Source organism: Rhinatrema bivittatum, chromosome 2, assembly GCF_901001135.1.
Source record: "Rhinatrema bivittatum chromosome 2, aRhiBiv1.1, whole genome shotgun sequence".
Lineage (NCBI taxonomy): Eukaryota > Metazoa > Chordata > Amphibia > Gymnophiona > Rhinatrematidae > Rhinatrema > Rhinatrema bivittatum.
Genome location: NC_042616.1, coordinates 657,838,295 through 657,856,593, shown reverse-complemented (window position 1 = coordinate 657,856,593; position 18,299 = coordinate 657,838,295). Strand labels below are relative to the sequence as shown.

General features: G+C 43.3%; 1 protein-coding gene across 2 annotated transcripts in view; it reads left to right on the top strand.

Annotated features, from left to right (window-relative positions):
- MYBL1 (MYB proto-oncogene like 1) overlaps positions 1 to 18,299 on the top strand; it is a 489,278-nt gene that overhangs the window by 178,028 nt on the left and 292,951 nt on the right. For both annotated transcript variants that reach the window (XM_029591403.1, XM_029591402.1), the window contains 2 exons: positions 3,816 to 3,999; positions 14,989 to 15,063. In XM_029591403.1, the coding sequence (XP_029447263.1) occupies positions 3,816 to 3,999; positions 14,989 to 15,063 (259 nt within the window). The remainder of the gene's footprint in view (positions 1 to 3,815; positions 4,000 to 14,988; positions 15,064 to 18,299) is intronic.

The window sequence follows — 18,299 nt, the reverse complement described above, 5'->3', positions numbered from 1 at the left end:
CCTGGACTTCAAAGGGGTCAACTGTCATTTGCGGGTGACTCATTTTCACATAGAAATATTGTGCTCAGTCATAATGGCCATGCAGTCAGGGGAATTTCTGACCTCCCTGGACTTGGCTTAGGCATACCTACATATTGCCATCTGACTAGAGCACCAACGGTTTCTGCAATTCACAGTTTTCGGATGCCATTATCAGTTTCGGGTGCTGCCTTTTTGTCTGGACACCACACTCAGAACCTTTTCCATGGTTATGGTAGTGGTGGCAGCAGAGTTGAGAGAGGACAAGGTCCTAGTACACCCGTATTTGACTGATTCAGGCTTTGTGACCCACAAGGCAATTTCCCTGTTGGAGGAACCTGGTTGGGTGGTGAACCTGGTCAAGAGCAGTCTTCAGCCTTCTCAGTTGCTAGAGTATCTCAGTGTTCGGTTCAACATGAAACAGGGCAGGGTTTTCCTGCTGGAAGGTCGTATTCAAAAGTTGATGGTGCAGGTGCGTCTGATAAATACTATTCGCCCAACAGGTACTCTGATGATGGCAACCCAGGAAGTGGTGCCATAGGCAAGGGCGCATATGCGTCCTCTTCAGTGCTCCCTGTTGTCTCATTGGAGCCCATAGTCCCAGGACAATTCGATTCAGCTCCACCTGCTGATGGAGGTCTGCTCTCAACTACAGTGGTGGCTACAACTCCCTAAGAAAGGGAGTTTCCCTAAAATCACAAGACTGGTTAGTACTCACGACAGAAGCAAGCGTCCAGGGTTGGGGAGCTCACTTTCAGGAACTGATGGCGCAAGGGTGCTGGAATGCAGAAGAGTCTCTCTGGAACATCAATTGGCTGGAAGCCCGGGCGATCTGCTTGGCGTGCTTGCAGTTCAGTGACAGGTTGCAGGGTTGATTGGTCCAGATAAAGTTGGACAATGTTATGACACTGGCTTACATCAAGGAACCAAGAGCCAGCAAATGTCGCAGGAGATGGACCAACTTATCGATTGGATGGAAGTGCATCTTCAGGACATCTCGGCCTCACACATTGCAGGAAGAGATATTGTGAGAGCAGACTTTGTCAGAAGGGAGAGTCTGGACCCAGGAGAATGGGTATTGTCAGACTACCTGAGAGTGGATCACTGGGGCCTTCCGTTTCTAGACCTGCTGGTGACTTTTCGCAATGCGAAGATTCCTTGATTCTTCAGTCGCAGGAGAGATGCGAAATCCTTCGGTATTGATCCTTTCATGCAGGAATAGCCGGAGAACAAGTTGCTGTATGCCTTTTCCTCATGGCCCATGTTGGGCAGAATGGTTCGGAGAGTTGAGGGTCTCAGAGGGATAGTGCTTCTAGTGGCACCAGATTGGCCCAGGAGACCATGGTATGCGGATCTGCAAAGGCTCTTGGTAGACTCCCTGCTCTGGTTTCTGGCACACAGGAATCTGTTGTGACAGGGACTTGTTCTTCATGAAGGTTTAACTCAATTTTGTCTTTTGGTATGGCCCTTGAGAGGGCTTGCTTGCTGAAGTGTGGATATTCTACTGCGGTGATTGCCATCTTGCTATGAGCGAGAAAGTTCTCCACTTCCTTGGCCTATGTGCAGGTTTGGCGAGTATTTGAGGCTTAGTGTGAAGATCAACTTGTACTTCCTCGTTTGGTTAGATCCCACTCATTTTTGAATTTTTGCAGGATGGATTGAATAAAAGGTTGGCCCTTAATTACTTAAAGGAACAAGTAGTGGTTCTTATCTGTTTCAGAGGTCAGGTGAATAGTGGTCCCTTGTCAGTTCATCCAGATGTGATCCATTTTTTTGAAAGGAGTGAAACATCTTCATCATCCCTTGCGGTTACTGGTGCCCTTGTGGAGTCTTAATCTTGTTTTGGATTTCTTCGCGGGCCCTACGTTTAAACCGATGCATAACCTTTCCTTGCAGTTACTGACCTTGAAAACTGTGTTTCTTGTGACAATTTGCTCTACGCGTTGAATTTCCGAGCTGTGGGCCTTGTCTTGCCAGGAGCCGTTCATCCGAGTGACTTCAGGGGCAATACAGCTGCGTGCTGTTCCTTCCTTTTTGCAAAAAGTGGTCTCAGATTTTCACTTGAATCAGTCCATTTTCCTGCCATCTCTGGATAGGGAAAGAGATGTGGAGGAATATCGCCTATTGTGCCCTTTGGCTATCAAGAGACATATTGTGAGGTATCTGGAGGTTTCTGAACCTTTCCAGAAGATGGATTGCCTATTTGTCCTCTACGGTGGCAGTAAACATGATGAGCTGGCTTCGCGGGCTACAATAGCTCAGTGGATTAAAGAGGTGGTCACGGCCACATATGTGGATGCTGAACAGCCATTGCCTAGTCAGGTTAGGGCTCATTCCACTAGGGCTCAGGCAGTGTCATGGGCGGAAGTTTAATTGTTGTCTCCTGTCAACATTTGCTGAGCTGCAATGTGGTCCTCCTTACACACCTTTTCCAGGTATTATCGTTTGGATGTGCAAGCCCGAGAGGACGCAGCCTTTTCATGTGCGGTTTGCGTGGACCGTGGATAGCCTCCTGCCCTGTTTGGGAGTAGCTTGGGTACATCCCACTGGATCTGGATTCATCTGACTAGATGTTAAGAAATGAGAAATTTCTTCATATCTGATAATTTCCTTTTCTTTAGGATAGTCAGATGAATCCAGCTTTCCATCCTTGGCTGCCGAATGTTTGGGCTTTGGTGGTCCTGTGTGGCTGTGTTCTAGGGGTTACTGGTAAATATTAGTCCAGTCCCTAGACTGGTGTTCATACGTTCTTTGTCTGAACTCTGTGTTTCCTGTTGGCTGAGTACTGAAATAGTTATCTGTTATTGATCAAGTTTTTGATAGTATGTCCACAGTTGGCTTTTGAAGAGAATACTGGCAGGCTGATGTCACTGCAGTATATATTAAGGGCCTGATTTTAAAAAGCATTTACTCGAGTAAAAACCAGGTTTACTGGAGTAAATTCACTTTACTCGAGTAAGTGGGTTTTTGAAAATTGCTACAATATATGCCATTGACTTGTCTATAGGATTTACTCACATAAGTGCACTTTACTTGAGTAAATGGCTTTTGAAAATTGCTACAATAGTAGCTACATTTACACATGTAACTCCTTTTGAAAATTACCCCCATACTGTGATGTCAGCTTTGCTCAGTTTGGTAGAGAGGTGCATAACCCACTAGTTCTGGATTCATCTGACTATCCTAAAGAAAAGGAAATTATCAGGTAAGTAGTAATTTCTCATTTTTTAATTTCCAAGTTCTATACATCAGTGGCTGAACTTTGGCAGGGATGCTTAATAAGGCTTGATGGGATGCAATATTACTGGGGAGGGATTCCCAATATTATGGCGAAAATAATTTAAATAAATTATATTTACTGGATTTTTTAAAATGTTGCCATGAAGTAATAAAAATCATTTTTTATTAGTATTCAACAAGCAAATAGTGTATTTTACATTTCCATTCTTGTGCATTTTAATAGTGTTTCAACATTTTAAAAAATTGAAATTGTTTTGCAATTTCTCTAAAACTCTGGGAAGAGCTATGTTAACAAAAAAGTCACAAGTTATCTCACACTTGATAATATAGATGACATCTCTTGTCTCATTCAGTATATCCAGGTGCCCATGCTCCTGTCATTTTGGATCCTGCTTGATCTTTAGTAATCTCTTCTTAAGGATGGTGAATAAATGCCTTAAAATGTATTTACAATTTTTGAAAATCATCTTGAAAATGTGTATATGTTCATTTTTACAGTTTAAAACCTTGAGGAAGATGATACAAGAAACAAATGGTCTTTTTCTTTTTTATTTTAGGACTGATAATTCAATCAAAAATCACTGGAATTCCACTATGCGGAGAAAAGTGGAACAGGAGGGTTACTTACAAGATGCACCCAAGTCTGATCGGTCAGCTTCATCCAAACTTCAGCACAAAGCTTATACTACTGTGGACCATTTGCAAACACCAAATCAGTTTTTCATACCTGTTCAAGCTCATGTAATTTGAAAATTTTATTTTAATATTTGTTCACTAGTTAAAAAAATCCAAAACAAAACAAACAAGAAAACCCAAATAGCTGAGGTTTTTATTTAAGTAAACACAATAGAGTGCAAAATAGAAAAAATGGAGATGCAGAGTTATCTGGTGTTTTTAGTGCTGCTGAAGTCAGAAACCTAATGGAGATATTGTTTCTTGGTATGCATTTTGTTGTTGAAAAGAGTTCAGTGTTAGTATTTCTCTTTGTGTTCTTTTTTACTGTTGTGAATTTAATGCTAATGAAAAAGCCACTGACACGTCTGCCAATATGACTCTTTCCATTTACGTACAGATACAGTTTGTGCAGACTTTTCTGTGCTGCAGTTTCTCTCCTCCTTGTTCTTGAGAGGCCAGTTGTAAAATTGTCTTGCCTGTATACAGCCTTTTTAGGCATGTATAGTGTGCTGTTCCACACATCCACCACCCTTTCTTTTTTTTTTTGTCAGAATAATTTTTATTGGTCAAGGGTTGTACAAGGCCATGCAAAGAGAGCAGCACGCTGAACAGTATACAAAAATAAACAGTTTCAACGAATGAGTCAAGCCGCAATATGAAAGAACAAGCACCATAAAGAGTGTAAAACTAAAGATAAAACATAGCCTTTCACAAGCCCCAGTCCTTTGTTTTTCCTTTTTCCTTTTACACATCCAAGGTCAACCCGCCCTACCACCCCAAAGACACTTATACAACTCCCAAGCCTAATCATTTTCCCATCACCCACAAAACACTGTCTCTCTCACACACACAAATCATACATCTACCAGCCACTGCACTACATACCCCAACCCCCCCTCCCCCCCAGAGACAAGGAAGAAATTAAGCCCAAACTAGAGTATCCAGCAGTGTGTAAATTCGCCTGCATCTCGCTAGGGAGGCCCCTAAAAAAAAAGCCTGCCAGCAGTCCTCATACATTTTATCTCTTGTACGATGTCCCGAAAGACAGTCCATGCGTTCCAGTTGGAGCTCAGATGCCATCCGGTAATACCAAGCTGTAACAGGGGGAGAAGTGTTCGGTTCCACCCAAAATGACAAAATGGTCCTACATGCCAATAACATCGCTAAACGACCAAATTTGGCCTTCGAAAGTGGACAAAGAAGAGGACTACGAAGAGAATGTGTAACCGCCATGATGCCAGCATGCTGTGCGGTGATACTTGTACACTGAGAGAGAACTTGAAAAACCTGAGTCCAGAAAAGACGGACAGTCGTACAGTGAAGGAGATGATGCAGCAAAGTGCCTTCCTCTTTGTCGCACTTGATGCAGAGCGGGGAATCCGTGAGGTCCATCCGGAAGCGCCGCACATCATCATAATAATACGATAAATGCAGAAGTCGATATTGTAACTCCCGAAGCCCCAAATCTGGGTTCTGTGTATGTAGGGATTTGAACCAACACTGCATGTGATCAGGTATCACTTCACTGTCCAGGATAGTCGACCAGCGAGATGCCAGTAAGGTCAGATGATCCCTGCGCTTATATTCCGCACCAAGCCGTTAAGGTGTGAAAATCCACGAGTTCATGAGTTTCAGGATCAAACATGTGGAAAAGATACACCACCCCCTTAGCAGCTCAGGTCTGAAAAATACCCCTACAGTCTCGGCCTGGACGAAAGTCCAAATTTCCTAGCAATGGAGTCAACAAAGACGCGAGTCCTTGCAGGCTACTCAGCCGTCGTAACCACCTCCAGGCCTTTATGCAGGGGTAAATTAAACATCTTGGAAAGACCAGCACGTGCAACCTTACCGGGTTTAGCTGAGGAAGAGAGAGAGGTGACCAGGGGGCAGCCATGTTATTCAATAAACCCGCATCAAAATAACAATATTGGTTGATGCTCCATTCCCCCACAAACCGCAGCTGGCATGCTGCATTATATAGCCAGAAATCAGGCAGCCCGTAACCTCCCGCCTCCCTAGGATGTTCCAAAACAGTGTACGTTATACGTGCCCTCTTACCCTTCCAGAGAAACCTAGACAGCCCTGCACACAGGAGTTGTACATCCCGAACTGTTAACCAGCATGGAAGCATATGTAAAAGATATAAAAGTCTGGGTACAATGATCATTTTTAGCAGTGCACACCTGCCAAAAAAACTCAGCAGGAGAGGGCACCATGCAGTCAACTGCGATAGGATTTTGGTAATCATATCCGTGATATTAAGGTCATATAAAAGATGAAGATCCCTAGGGACCCAAACTCCCAAATATCTGAGCTTCCCAGGCGCCCACACAAAGGGGAAAGAGCCTTGCCAGGTGTGCTGCAGCCGTGGATCTAACGCTTCAGACTTAGAATAATTGATCTTCAACCCCGCTATCTCACTAAATTGCTCAAAAATATTGATAATAGGCAAACTACTACGGAGTCGCCCCACAAATAATAGTACGTCGTCCGCAAAGAGCGCTATCTTTAGAGGATGACCACTGAGGCTGAGCCCCGAGAAACCCTTTTCTTCCCACAATTGTATGGCCAAGGGTTCAACAGCTAGTACAAATAAGAGCGGGGAAAGGGGGCATCCTTGTCTCACTCCACATTGGAGCACAAAAGAGTCCGTAAGGGCTCCATTCAGCAAAATACGGGCACTGGTTTTTATATAGGGTCGTAAGCCACGTTAAACGCCCCGGTAAAGCCATATTGACCTAACATCCAAAATAAGTAATCCCAGGACACTGAGTCGAAGGCCTTTTCCGCGTCGAAACTCAGGATCATGGCTTCCTCTGCAGAATGATAACTTAAAGCCGCTATAAGGCGCCTTACATGCCGCACTCCCTGGTGACCCCTAACAAACCCTGTCTGATCCTCACCAATTAGAGTGGGTAAAATTTGATTTAGGAAGGCCGCCAACACAGCCGCCAGTATTTTAAGGTCTACATTTAGCAGGGAGATGGGTCTATATGAGCCAACATCTGCTGGGTCCTTCCCTTTTTTTGGTAAAACAATGATAACTGATTGATTAGTCGCAGCGGGTAATTCCATAGTATTAACTAGCTCATTATAAAATTTAGAAAGTAGGGACAGAAGGTGAAATTTAAGAATTTTATAGAATTCTGCCCCTAGTCCATCCGGCCCTGCAGCCTTCTCCTGCTTCAAGCCCTGGACCACCGAATATATTTCTTGGTCAGCAATTTAGTAGTAATTGCTGATCCAAAGATAAGCATGGCCATTTTATCTTTTGGAAAAATAAGGTCGTGACAGCAGGATTTTGTCCCTTTTTCCCATAAAGAGCTGTATAATACTCTAAGAACCTGGTTACTATATCCGTGGGAGCAGTCACATAATGACCCCTATGGTTCCTAATCCCTGCAATAACTGTTTTCTGATTTCAGGGTCTAATTAAATGAGCTAGCATTTTACTGGGCTGATTGCCATGTTTGTATAGTTGATATTGGTAATAGCGGAGTGATTTGGAAGCTCTTTGATGTAAACAACTATTGAGAGTCTCTCGCAGCTGATCAACATGGCCCTTACTAGTTGGGGACAAATCAAGCATATGTCGCCGTTGAGCGCTGCCGCTTGGCTGACGTCATTGCCGGAAGTCCCCACCCTTTCTGTAAGAAATATTTCCTAAGATTTCACCTGAGTCTACCCCCTTTCAAACTTTGTACATTGGTTGTCTATAAAAACAGTGAAATCGACTCTTATTAACCATTTAGGACAGGAGTAGGCAACTCTGGTCCTAGAGTGCCACAAACTGGTCTGGTTTTCAGGACATCCACAAGTGAATCTGTAACAGGATAGACAGCCAGGAAGGTTGGCAAACATGACGTGGGATCTAGCAAAGCTTAAGGAATGGTTTAAGGTCTGGCAGGTAAGATTTAATGCTAAAAATGCAGACTAATGCATTTAGTATGCAAAAACCCAAGGGAAAGGTACAGTATTGGAGGTGAAATTCTTCTAAGCACAAAGGAAGAGTATAATCTGGGGGTAATTATATCTGATGATCTTAAGTTGGCCAAACAATTGAATAAAGCAATGATAAACGACAGAAAGATGCTTGACTGCAAAATGATCAGCAGAAAAACGGAGGCGATTTTGACTCTGTATACAGAAGGTCTCACTTGGAATATTGTGTACAATTCTGGAGATTACACCTTCAAAAGGATATAAAGAAGATGGATTCGGTCCAGAGAGTGGCAATTAAAATGTTCAGTGTTCTTTGTTCTAAAGCATATGGGGATAGACTTAAAAAAACTAAACATGTACACCCTGGAGGTAAGGTGAGATATGAGAGAGACATTTAAATATGTCAAAGGTTTCCATGCACAGGAGGTGAGTCTCTCTTAATGGAAAGGAGGTTCTGGAATGAAGGGTCATGAGATAAAGTTGAAAGGGGTTAGACTCAGGAGAAGTCTTAGGAAATATTTATTTTAAGAGAAAGGGTGGTGGATGTGTGGAACAGCTTCCCAGTAGAAGTGGTGAAGACAAAAACAGTATCTGAATTCAAGAAAGCATGAAATAATTATAGTGGATAGCTAAGGAAGTGATGGTAATTATAATGAACATAAGAAATTGCCATGCTGGGTCAGACCCAGTGTCCATCAAGTCCAGCATCCTGTTTCCACCAGGCCACAAGAACCTGGCAATTACCCAAACACTAAGAAGATCCCATGCTACTGATGCAATTAATAGCCCTGGCTATTCCCTAAGTAAACCTGATTAATAGCCGTTAATGGACTTCTCCTCCAAGAACTTATCCGAACCTTTTTTGAACCCAGCTACACTAACTGCACTAACCACATCCTCTGGCAACAAATTCCAGAGCTTTATTGTGCGTTGAGTGAAAAAGAATTTTCTCCGATTAGTCTTAAATGTGCTACTTGCTAACTTCATGGAATGCCCCCTAGTCCTTCTATTATTCAAAAGAGTAAATAACCGATTCACATCTACTCCTTCAAGACCTCTAATGATCTTAAAGACCTTTATCAAATCCCCCCCTCAGCCGTCTCTTTTCCAAGCTGAACAGCCCTAACCTCTTCAGCCTTTCCTCATAGGGGAGCTGTTCCATCCCCTTTATCATTTTGGTTGCCCTTCTCTGTACTTTCTCCATCGCAACTATATCTTTTTTGAGATGCGGTGACCAGAATTTACACAGTATTCAAGGTGCGGTCTCATCATGGAGTGATATAGAGGCATTATGACATTTTCCGTTTTATTAACATTCCCTTCCTAATAATTCCTAACATTCTGTTTGCTTTTTTGCCTGCTGCAGCACACTGAGCTGACTATTTTAAAGTATTATCCACTATGATGCCTAGATCTTTTTCCTGGGTGGTAGCTCCTAATATGGAACCTAACATCATGTAACTACAGCAAGGGTTAATTTTCCCTATATGTAACACCTTGCACTTGTCCACATTAAATTTCATCTGCCATTTGGATACCCAATCTTCCAGTCTTGCAAGGTCCTCCTGTAATGTATCACAATCCGCTTGTGATTTAACTACTCTGAATAATTTTGTATTATCCGCAAATTTGATAACCTCACTCGTCGTATTCCTTTCCAGATCATTTATATATATATATTGAAAAGCACCGGTCCAGGTACAGATCTCTGAGGCACTCCACTGTTTACCCTTTTCCACTGAGAAATTTGACCATTTAATCCTACTCTTTATTTCCTGTCTTTTAACCAGTTTGTAATTCATGAAAGGGCATCGCCCTCTATCCCATGACTTTTTAGTTTTCTTAGAAGCCTCTCATGAGGGACTTTTTCAAATGCCTTCTAAAAATCCAAATACATTACATCTACTGGTTCACCTTTATACACATGTTTATTAACCCCTTCAAGAAAAAGGAAAGCAGATTTGTTAGGCAAGACTTCCCTTGGGTAAATCCATGTTGACTGTGTTCCAATAACCATGTCTTTCTATATGCTCTACGATTTTGATCTTGAGAATAGTTTCCACTATTTTTCCCGGCACTGAAGTCAGGCTCACTGGTCTATATTTACCCGGATCGCCCCGGAGCCTTTTTTAAATATTGGGGTTACATTGGCCAACCTCCAGTCTTCAGGTACAATGGATGATTTTAATGATAGGTTACAAATTTTAACTAATAGATCAGAAATTTCATTTTTTAGTTCCTTCAGTACCCTAGGATGCATACCATCCGGTCCAGGTGATTTGCTACTCTTTAGTTTGTCAATCTGGCCTACTACATATTCCAGGTTCACAGTGATTTTGTTCAGTTCGTCTGACTCATCACACCTGAAAACCATATCCGGAACTGGTATCTCCCCAACATCCTCATTAGTAAACATGGAAGCAAAGAATTCATTTAGTCTTTCTGCAATGGCTTTATCTTCTCTAAGAGCCCCTTTAATGCTAAATTAATTGGACGAATGGGAAGACTAGATGGGCCATATTTGTCTTTTTCTACAGTAAGCTAATAGTATGCTAATGCATCAGGTGTTAAAAAAAAAAAAAAGGCATAATCCAGAAAATGAATACACAGAAAAAGCTAGGTACACAGCAAAACATCTTTATCGTGTCCCGCCCCCCCTCCCCCCACCGATCAGTCCAGACGCATGGTTTTTTTTTTCTTATCAGCAGATGTAGAGAGAGACGAAAAGGTTTTCTATACCTCTGATACTTAAGACAGTGTACTACCTACAGTTGCTTAGTATATTCTGTCCTCAGTAGATGGTGGAGGTGCAAAAACTTGCAGTCAATGGACAAAAGGACAAATTGCTCCTAGGCATTTTAGGCTGTATCCAAGGGCCATCCCAGTGGTGAAATAAGAACATAAGAAGTTGCCATACTGGGTTAGAGCAAGGGTCTGTCAAGTCCTGCATCCTGTTTCCAACAGTGGCCAATCCAGGATACAATACTTAGTAAATAAATCCCATGCTACTAATACCAGTAATAAACAGTAACTATTCCCCAATTTAGATTAATAGCAGATTATGGACTTCTCCGGGAACTTATCTAAAACTTTTTTTTAAACCCAGTAACACTAACTGCTGAAACCACATCCTCTGACAATGAATTCTAGAGTTTAATTGTGTGTTGAGTGTGAGAATTTTCTCCGAATTGTTTTAAATGTGTTACTTGCTAAAATTTAGGGGCTAGTGGCCCTTTTTTGTGACTTCCCCCTAGTTTTGTTGGTGGAATTTGATAGTCATAAACATAAGAAGATAAAAAATGCCATACTGGGTCAGACCAAGGGTCCATCAAGCCCAATATCCTGTTTCCAACAGTGGCCAATCCAAGTCACAAGTACCTGGCAAGTACCCAAACTTTAGATAGATCACAAGCTACTATTGCTTATTAATTACCATAATAGCAGTTTTTGGATTTAACCTCTAGGAACTTACCCAAACCTTTTTTAAACCCAGTAACACTAACTGCTGTAACCACATCCTCTTGGCAATGAATTCCAGAGTAACTATGTGCTGAGTGAGAGAGAATTTTCTTTGATTTGTTTTAAATGAGCTACTTGCTAACTTCATGGCGTGCCCCCTGGTCCTTCTATTATCTGAGAGAGTAAATAACTGATTTACATTAATTTGTACAAGTCCTTTCATGATTTTGTAGACTTCTATCATATCACCCCTCAGTTGTCTATTCTCCAAACTGAACAGCCCTAACTATTTCGCCTTTCCATATAGGGCAGCCATTCCATGCCCAATATCATTTTGGTTGCCCTTCTCTGCACTTTCTCCAGTGCAGCTATATCCTTTTTGAGATGTGATGACCAGAATTGCACACCGTATTCAAGGTGTGCGGTCTCCTCATGGAGTGATACAGAGGCATTATGACATCCTCTGTTTTATTTTCCATTCTCTACCTAATAATTCCTAACATTGTTTGCTTTTTTGATCGCCACAGCACACTGGGCTGACTTTTTCAATGTATTATCCATTATGATGCCTAGATCTCTTTCCTGGGTGGTAACTCCTAAGATGGAACCTAACATTGCGTAACTATAGCAAGGGTTATTTTTCCCTATATGCATCACTTTGCACTTGTCCACATTAAATTTCATCTGCCATTTGGAAGCCCAATCTTCCAGTCTCAAAATGGTCTCCTGCAATTCATCACAATCCTGTTATGCGTGCCGTCTGCGGCAGACCCAAGGCATGGCCCTCTCACCTTCTTTCACAGACTCCAGCTGCTGGTTCCACTCGCTGGCGGCGATGGGCCGCCAGCTCCGACCTTGGGCCACCCCCAGTGCCTCCGGCTCTGCCGTGGTCCCCAGTGTTGCAGGTCAAGATGCCATTGCTCGTCGGGCCTCTCCATATGGCCCGCGGCGAGACGCCACCACTCGCGCCATGCCCCTCCTTAGGCACACGCGTGCGCACCACTGATCCTTACGAAGCGCCCGTGGCGGGAACCTGGCTGCGGCCCCGGATGACGTCAAACCCTTCAGTGTATTTAAGCTCAGGCTCCGCTCCCTAACGTTGCCTTTGCAACAGGTCTCCTCACTACTCAAGTACTTGCTGCTAGAGAATCCTCTCTACGCCTGTTCCAGACTTTCGTTGTTCCTGGTTCCTGTCTTCCTCGTTCCTGCCCTGTCTATATGTTGGACTGACTTTACAGATATCGACCTTGCTTTATTTGACTACGCTTCAGCCTATCTCCAGACCCAGACCTGTGCTACACCTGACTACACCTGACTACGCTGCTGCCTATCTCCAGACCCAGACCTCTGCTACTCCTGACTACGCTATTGACTTCTCCGTGATCAGACCATTGCTTTGATTGACTTCGCTATTTGATTTTTCCGAGATCAGACCATCGCCTTGATTGACTAACTCTATTGACTTCTCCGTGATTAGAACTCAGCATTGCTTGCCACGACCTCTGCTTTGCCGCCAGCCCTGATCCAAGCCTGACATTGATGACTCTCCTAGCCTACTCCCTTGGACATGGACTTATTAGGCTTTGGCCTACTTTTGCTCAAGTGCCTCCAGTTAATCTCCGTTCTATTGGCGCCTGAGTTCCAGTACCGCACCCAGTCCAGGGTAGGACTTTGCCACCTATCGTCTGCTGTCTCTGGGCTGAACCAACTACTCTTGTCACCAACCTCGAGGCCCACCTAAGTCCTGCTGGCCTCGGCACCCAAGGGCTCAACCTGTGGGGAATGAGGGTTGGTATAGGTGAAGCTCCAGTGGCCTCTACCTTCAGCCCACTCCACCTGCCGATGGTGGGGACCTGTAGGTCCTCACCTACGGGTTGCGTCAACCCCACCTCTGCCCAAGGGTCCACCTCAGACGCAACAAATCTGCTTGAGATTTAACTACTCTGCATAATTTTGTGTCATCTGCAAATTTGATCACCTCACTCGTCGTATTCCTTTCCAGATCATTTATAAATATTTTAAAAAGCACCAGTCCAAGTTCAGATCCCTGAGGCACTCCACTGTTTATCTTTTTCCATTGTGAAAACTGACCATTTAATCCTACTGTCTGTTTCCTGTCCAACTTGCAATCTACCAAAGGACATTGCCTCCTATCCCATGACTTTTTAGTTTTCTTAGAAGCCAGTAGGCTGGCTTCCTCATTTTCTATCTTGTTTCCCTCGCTCCTTAAGGATCTTGTGGCATTGAGAAGCCAGCTTCAGGAAAGTATATATTTCTTATTTCTTTTGTGGGAAAGCTCTGTCTTAAGATTAAAAAATATTTAAACACTGGTAAAAAAAAAAAAAAAGTGCTGTTGAACAGGAAGGAGCCTAGGCTGCGACACTGTCTCTGTGGAGGAGAGGGGGAATGTTTTCAGTTGTCCTGAGGGCAGAGGATTGGCTTCTGAGTATAGCTGAAGCTTTGGTGTGACTGTGAGCGGTTGACCTGATAGATGGGGAGTTTGTCCGCGGGAGGCCTTGGCATGGCTGCTCCCACTGAGCACGGGAAATGCTATAAGTAACCTGCGGAGACAAGTGCACCAAACGTCAATCTTTGGGGCTGTAATGGGCCCTACATCGACTGTCGGGAAGACAGTTCGCTGACTGCTAGTGCCGCAGCAGGAGGAAAACAGTCAGTGGTCAGATGTCAAAAATGACCATAAGATGCTGAGGCAGGCGGTGTGCTGTTCTGCTCAGCAGCACAGGAACCATGGCCATTTTGAGTCTGGTTTCTGTGTTTTACAAAATGTTGTGGGAGGTGGCTCTTAACAATTGAATCCTCAGATACTGCCCAGTAGGGCTCTGAAGTAGTTGCAGACTCCCCAGATGGGGAGACTGAGGCTGGAGAGATCTTTTAAATTGAATTTGTCCTTTTAATGCACAAAGCTTTTCTGGCCAAGAAGGGAGGCGTCAATGAAGCAGCCATTCTCCAAGGAGGTGCCACATCCAGCCAAGCTGCGGAAGTTAGAACCTCCAGGGGAATCTGAGGTTCCATCTTGCCCCTCTAAGAGAAGTGACTCCCTGTGTCTGAGGTTGATGGGTCGTCTGCAGGATAGGAAGAGATGAGGAATCCATGCCAGTCTCCCTAGGGGATGTGGATGTGGTCAGACTCTTTCAGAAGGAGAAGCTATACTCCATAATTTCTCAGGTCCTAAAAGAGATTGAGATTAAGCAGGTGGTAGAGGAATCTGAGACCCTCATTATGACCATGAGTCCCTTCCTTTCTCCCAGAGCTGTGAACACAGTCTCTGCAGCATATCCAGCCTAGGCTGACCTGGGGTATGGAAGACTCGATCCAGGAATAAAACAAAAAGCAAGCACATTTGGATTGTCTGGAAATAAATTCTCAAAAAAAAAAATCTTTTACATTGAAATGCAAAACATTTGCCTTTGGGTATGGCCCAGCAGACTTTATTTTAATACATCAAATATAATAGTGATAAGCTCATTTTACTATGTAATTTAATCTAAAAATTATTTCTATAATTTAATGAGTTTATCTGCCAGCTTGTTTAGCACATAATACTTTTGTTTGAAGCTTATGCCTGAAAATACATTTTTTGTTTTAATATTCTTTGGAATGTAATGGAGAAGTTTTGATGTGCTTACATTTTAGATCTCAGGGTACCAGTATGTATCACCAGAAAACAGCTGCCTGGAAAATGTTCAGAACTCTCTTGCCTTTATTCAGGTAAGATATTTTCTGGTAATTTTTAAAAAAATAAAATGTAGTAATTATTAGGGATGTGCATTCATTTTTCACGAATTAGACAATTTCAACAAAATTGTCTAATTCGTCCTGGTTTGGGAGAACCGAAAAATGAAAGCAATTTTTCCGAATTTCTGAAAAATTTGGTTTCGGTTTAGTGCGCGCTAACTTTGAAATGTTAGTGTGCACTAACTCCCATTAGTGCGCGCTAACCTGAAAATCATGGTCCTCCGAAAAAAAAAAGCACGAACAGCGGGAACTAAATTTCCCGTAGTGGGCCGAAAACGAAGCCTGAACCAAATCGTTTTACCACTGCACATCTCTAGTAATTATTAGAGTGCCCAATTAGCAAGTATAATTATTACCTTTTCTCTTTTGACAAGATGGGCTGATTTAGCCATGACATGAGTAATGACATCTGGTGGCACCGAACAGACCTCTCCTAGCTATTATATCTTTTGTTCTACTGAGCATGTGCAGGAATTCCCATTTGGGTGTTTCCTTGAGTCCCCTCAGTCTTTTTTTTGTCTTAGCACCAGCACGGATGTGTACCTCTACTTCTCTATTTTTCTGTAAAAATCTTTTTTCTTAAAAATTGCCTTGCTGCTTCAGCAGCCCAAAGCAGCACTTTTCAGTGCTACTTTAAAAAAAACAAAAAACAAAAACATTTTTTCTTCACAATATCCAGTAAGAAAAAAGCCACAGTGAATGGTTTCAAGGATTGTATTTGTGGTAGGAGAACATCCATTACTTATGGACATGAGCTATGCTACATCTGGAGACCCCAGTGAATGGAGACAGCTGATGTTTACTACTGAATTATCAAATGTGAATCATAAGAGCCAAGAAACCGACAGGCCCCAGGCACTATCACAGCAAGAGAAAGACTTATACCCAGATGAACTCTAAACAGACTGTCTCAGTGGAAAAACAAAGAAACTTTTGAACAGTTTCACTGACGAATACCTTATCAGATCTGCCTTTTTGTAAATGTCTGTCCAAACAAAAAAACCAGTCAGACAGCTTAAGTCCCATGGATGAGCCAAGGCAAGCAAAGGTCAGAAAGACCCTCACACTTAGGGGGGGGCAGTCAGAAATGGAGGAAACATTGGCACTGGCAGAAAGCTTGGCATACAGACATGGCAGTTCTCCCCCCAAAGAAATGGGGAGGGGGAACAAGACGTGCAACATGGCAGACCCTTCCTGAAGTAATGGGGAGGGGAGAAAAGACCTGCAATGTGGCAAAAGACCCTTCACCCACCACGCGGTTATGCATGAGTTTATGCATATTCATTAGCTGAGAAGTATAAGACAGGGGGCAAAAAAGGAGAGGCTGAACCAACAGGACCCCTTGGAGATAGCACCCATGAAACCAAAAAGAGGTGAAGGCTGAAGTGAAGGACCCCCCTGAAGGGAGGAAAAGGAGCACAAACCCTAGGAGAAAACCTGGAGAGCGAGAAGCTGTGCTGAAGTGGCCCTGCAAGCGAAAGGGGGGCCAGAAGCAGACCAGCACTCCCTGCTATCAAGAAGGGAGAAGACTGCGTGTTTCCTGGAGTCTGGAGAGAGAACGTGCTTGCTTGGGTGCGGAGAGTTGGAATCAGGGGTAAGTAAGTTAGCCAAAGTAGTTAATATATTAAGCAGGCGAAAGTTTATGGCATGTCTGTCGCCACCCATGGTACAGAACTTTCTTTAGGGAAAACTGATGTTTAGTGACCAGGATGTTAGAGATAGGAATTGTTATTTTCTAGAAGCTATATCCTGCCAAATTTGATAAATAAAAGTCTATTTCTGAGAAGAATACACATTGTCTTTTACTGACTTAGGATTGCAAGTAAAGTGGGAGGGCAGCTGGCAGTATCTTGTAGCAGACAGATCCCTGCACCCCTCAACTTGTTTACATCAGATCTCATTACTCTCTAGTAGTGATCACACTAATTGGCTTCCAATCCAAATTTTGCGGAACCCAGAAGATGTGTAGGATTCCATTCTAGTATCAGAAGATGATGTTAGACCACCCTTATCAGGAGAGAGGGCACATCTCTGCCAAATAGCGGAATTGGTGAAAGACTTCTTTACCTTTTTGGTGACTACAGATAAATGTACCTTCCAACCCTCCTTTCCAAGATATCAGATTTACTCCAATGAGAAGGAGTTCCCAGTGTCCCAAGTTCACATGGACACTCCATTAGAACCCCCGTGAGCTGATTGTAGCCCATGGCATTCACTTGTGTGGAATCCAGCCAGTCAGAGGATGTGCACCAGGAATATACCCCTCCAAGATGACCAAGGACTTCTGCTCAGTCACCTCCTTCATCACTGAGGTCCTTTCATCTCTTCCAGGCTCTAAAGTGGGATCAATGGGCATCCTCTAATCCCCCACCCAGAGCTTCCAGAACCCTAGTCTCCACTGGAAGATCTTTTCTACTCTGGGTTTCTGAATAAACTGGAGAAAGTGCTCCGTGTTAATATGCATAATTTAAAGATCCTCACGCAAACATCTTTCGTTTCCTCCAAATTCTGGACACACCGCCAGAGCCCACAGCTCTCCCAATCCATGATATCCTGCAAGAATTGCAAACAAGAATGTGGGTAAGTCCTATTTCTTGTGCTCCAGCTGCAAGAAATCTAGATCTCAAATATAAGTGCAAACATCCCTGGGGTTTGGGATAGTGCAATTACCCCATCAATCAGTGTGGCAGAATTGCCTCTTAAAAGAGCAAAGAAAACAAGAATGTATGCAAATAATCTGCCAGAGAAAGATCCCAGGTTACTGGACAACTTTGGTAAAAAGGTGTTTCAAAGCTCTATGCTTAATGCATGGTTCTCTGCTCACCAGTTCTACATGGTCAATACTTATGACAGTATGCACAAACTGAAGCCTTTTCTTCCGCTTGGTGAAGCTGGAATCACATACTCTTAGCCACTCTTGGATGCAGAAGAGTGTATACGCCATGTTATTCAATCCATCTGTGACAGCACGCGCCTCGTCAGCTTCCATTGGAGCATGCTGCATGGCTTGGTTGAATGCCAGTAGTCTGTGCGAAGATGTTCACAATAAGTTGGCAGACATCCCATTCTTGGGTGAGTATCTTTACAGAGAAAAGCTCAGAGAAATGGTTGCTCAAAGGAATAGCATGTTGTGGTCCAATCTCTATTTATAGGACTGGAGCAACAGTATTCTGCAAGGCAAACTTACTACAGTTTAAAAGACTGTATTT